The sequence below is a fragment of the Marmota marmota genome, unplaced genomic scaffold, assembly GCF_001458135.2.
Source record: "Marmota marmota marmota unplaced genomic scaffold, marMar, whole genome shotgun sequence".
Taxonomy (NCBI): Eukaryota; Metazoa; Chordata; class Mammalia; order Rodentia; family Sciuridae; genus Marmota; species Marmota marmota.
Genome location: NW_026000108.1, coordinates 39839567 through 39841057, shown reverse-complemented (window position 1 = coordinate 39841057; position 1491 = coordinate 39839567). Strand labels below are relative to the sequence as shown.

Here is a 1491-nt window from a genome sequence, read left to right as displayed (position 1 = left end):
GGCCAGCCGTTTGCGGGCCGAGAGAGGGGAGGCCCGAGAGACCCGGGAGAGAGACAGGGACAGGAAGTTCCGTACCGCCATACAGCCACTCTTCCTCCTCATCCCCTCCGGTGCCGCCGCTCAGCTCCGACACTAGGCGCTCGACCTCGCCGGCCGACATGGCCGCCCCCGCTCACAATTTAAAGACGGCGATCAACAGCCCCCTCCAACCCCTTCCCCAGATTCGCTGTCCCGGGGCACGAGACAGGCGCGAACCCAGAGGTGAGCGAACCAAAAAACCACGAGACTCAAATCCAGGGAAGGCGGTGGCGAAGGCGGCAAAGATGAAGATTCCTGCGCCGGCCCGCCTGCGCACGCGCAGCGGCACTTAAGCGGCGCGGCGTCTCTAGGTGGCTGGGCTTCCGCGGCGGCTGCACCTGGGCCCGGTTGGGCATGCGCAATGCAGTCGGCCCCGCCCCGACGGAGGCCCGCGGCGTCCTCGGCGTGGCTTTCTCGCGGGCGTCCTGCGTCTGCTTGGTTCCCCTCCCCCAGCCTTCCCTCCAATCGCTCTGGGCTTTTGCCACTCCATTGTTTGTTTTCTGTCTGCTGCTGTTTGCTTTGATGTCCCATTTAGTTACTTAAGTTTTCCTAAAGGCTTTTTGTTTCATTCTTGACATGTTGCACGCAGGATACCGAATCGTCGCTGTCACCTGTCGGGCCAAAGTTGCTCATTAGAGAAGAAATCATCTACACTTGGTGTCTCGAAAAATTAATTTAAAAAGCCAAGCGAAGAAAAATTGTCATGAAAAATACATTCTCCTTGTTTAAAAAATAATAATAATTGAAGTCGAGGTCAAAGACCGCCTTATCCACTACCCTCAACTTCAGAGGTCACCCTTTTGTTTGTTGTGCATTGTTCTGAAATTTTTCTTACATTTACTTCAGGTGTCTTGTTGGAAGAACTTGAAGTTGAGCCTTAAAAGGCATAGTGTAGTACTCTAACATCCTGCGACTTGCTCTTTTTTTTTTTTTTTGACCTACTAAAGTCTTGAAGATCATTTTAATTTTAGTATATGTCCCCTGCCTTTTTTTTTTAATCTTTATTTTATTTATTTTTATGTGGTGCTGAATATCGAACCTAGGACCTCGCATGTGCTAGGCGAGTGCTCTACTGCTGAGCCACAACCCCAGTCCTAGTATGTGTCTTTTTTTAAGCTGATAAAAATCTGTAGCATGGCTATCACAAAGTGAGTATGGCTACTTAGCTATTGATGCACATGATTGCATTCAAATCTTTTGCCAGAAGAAAGAAATCCTACAATAAAGATCCTTGTGGTTTCTTGAAGTTTTATCCAAGTGTTTCCTCAAGCTGGATCATAAGAATGGGTAGTTTTTATTTTAATAAATAATGCCTCAAGATGACATTGGTTGTGTTAAAAATGGAATTCCAGTTCTTAACTAGTTGGTTGTATGACCTTGGGTAATCAACCTACAAAATGAGAAAGCTGAATT

The 1491-nt window shown here is 48.0% G+C and overlaps 1 protein-coding gene across 16 annotated transcripts in view; it reads right to left on the bottom strand.

Moving 5' to 3' along the window:
- Positions 1–423, bottom strand: part of Fip1l1 (factor interacting with PAPOLA and CPSF1) — a 73283-nt gene extending 72860 nt beyond the window's left edge. For 4 of the 16 annotated variants that reach the window (XM_015482105.2, XM_015482106.2, XM_048784481.1 and 1 more), the window contains exon 1: positions 76–422. In XM_015482105.2, the coding sequence (XP_015337591.1) occupies positions 76–160 (85 nt within the window). In that variant the 5' untranslated portion in view covers positions 161–422. Of the gene's footprint in view, positions 1–75 lie in introns of all 16 variants that reach the window. The other 12 variants (XM_015482108.2, XM_015482112.2, XM_048784478.1 and 9 more) reach the window with 5 other exon arrangements.
- Between the last annotated feature and the right edge of the window lie 1068 nt (positions 424–1491).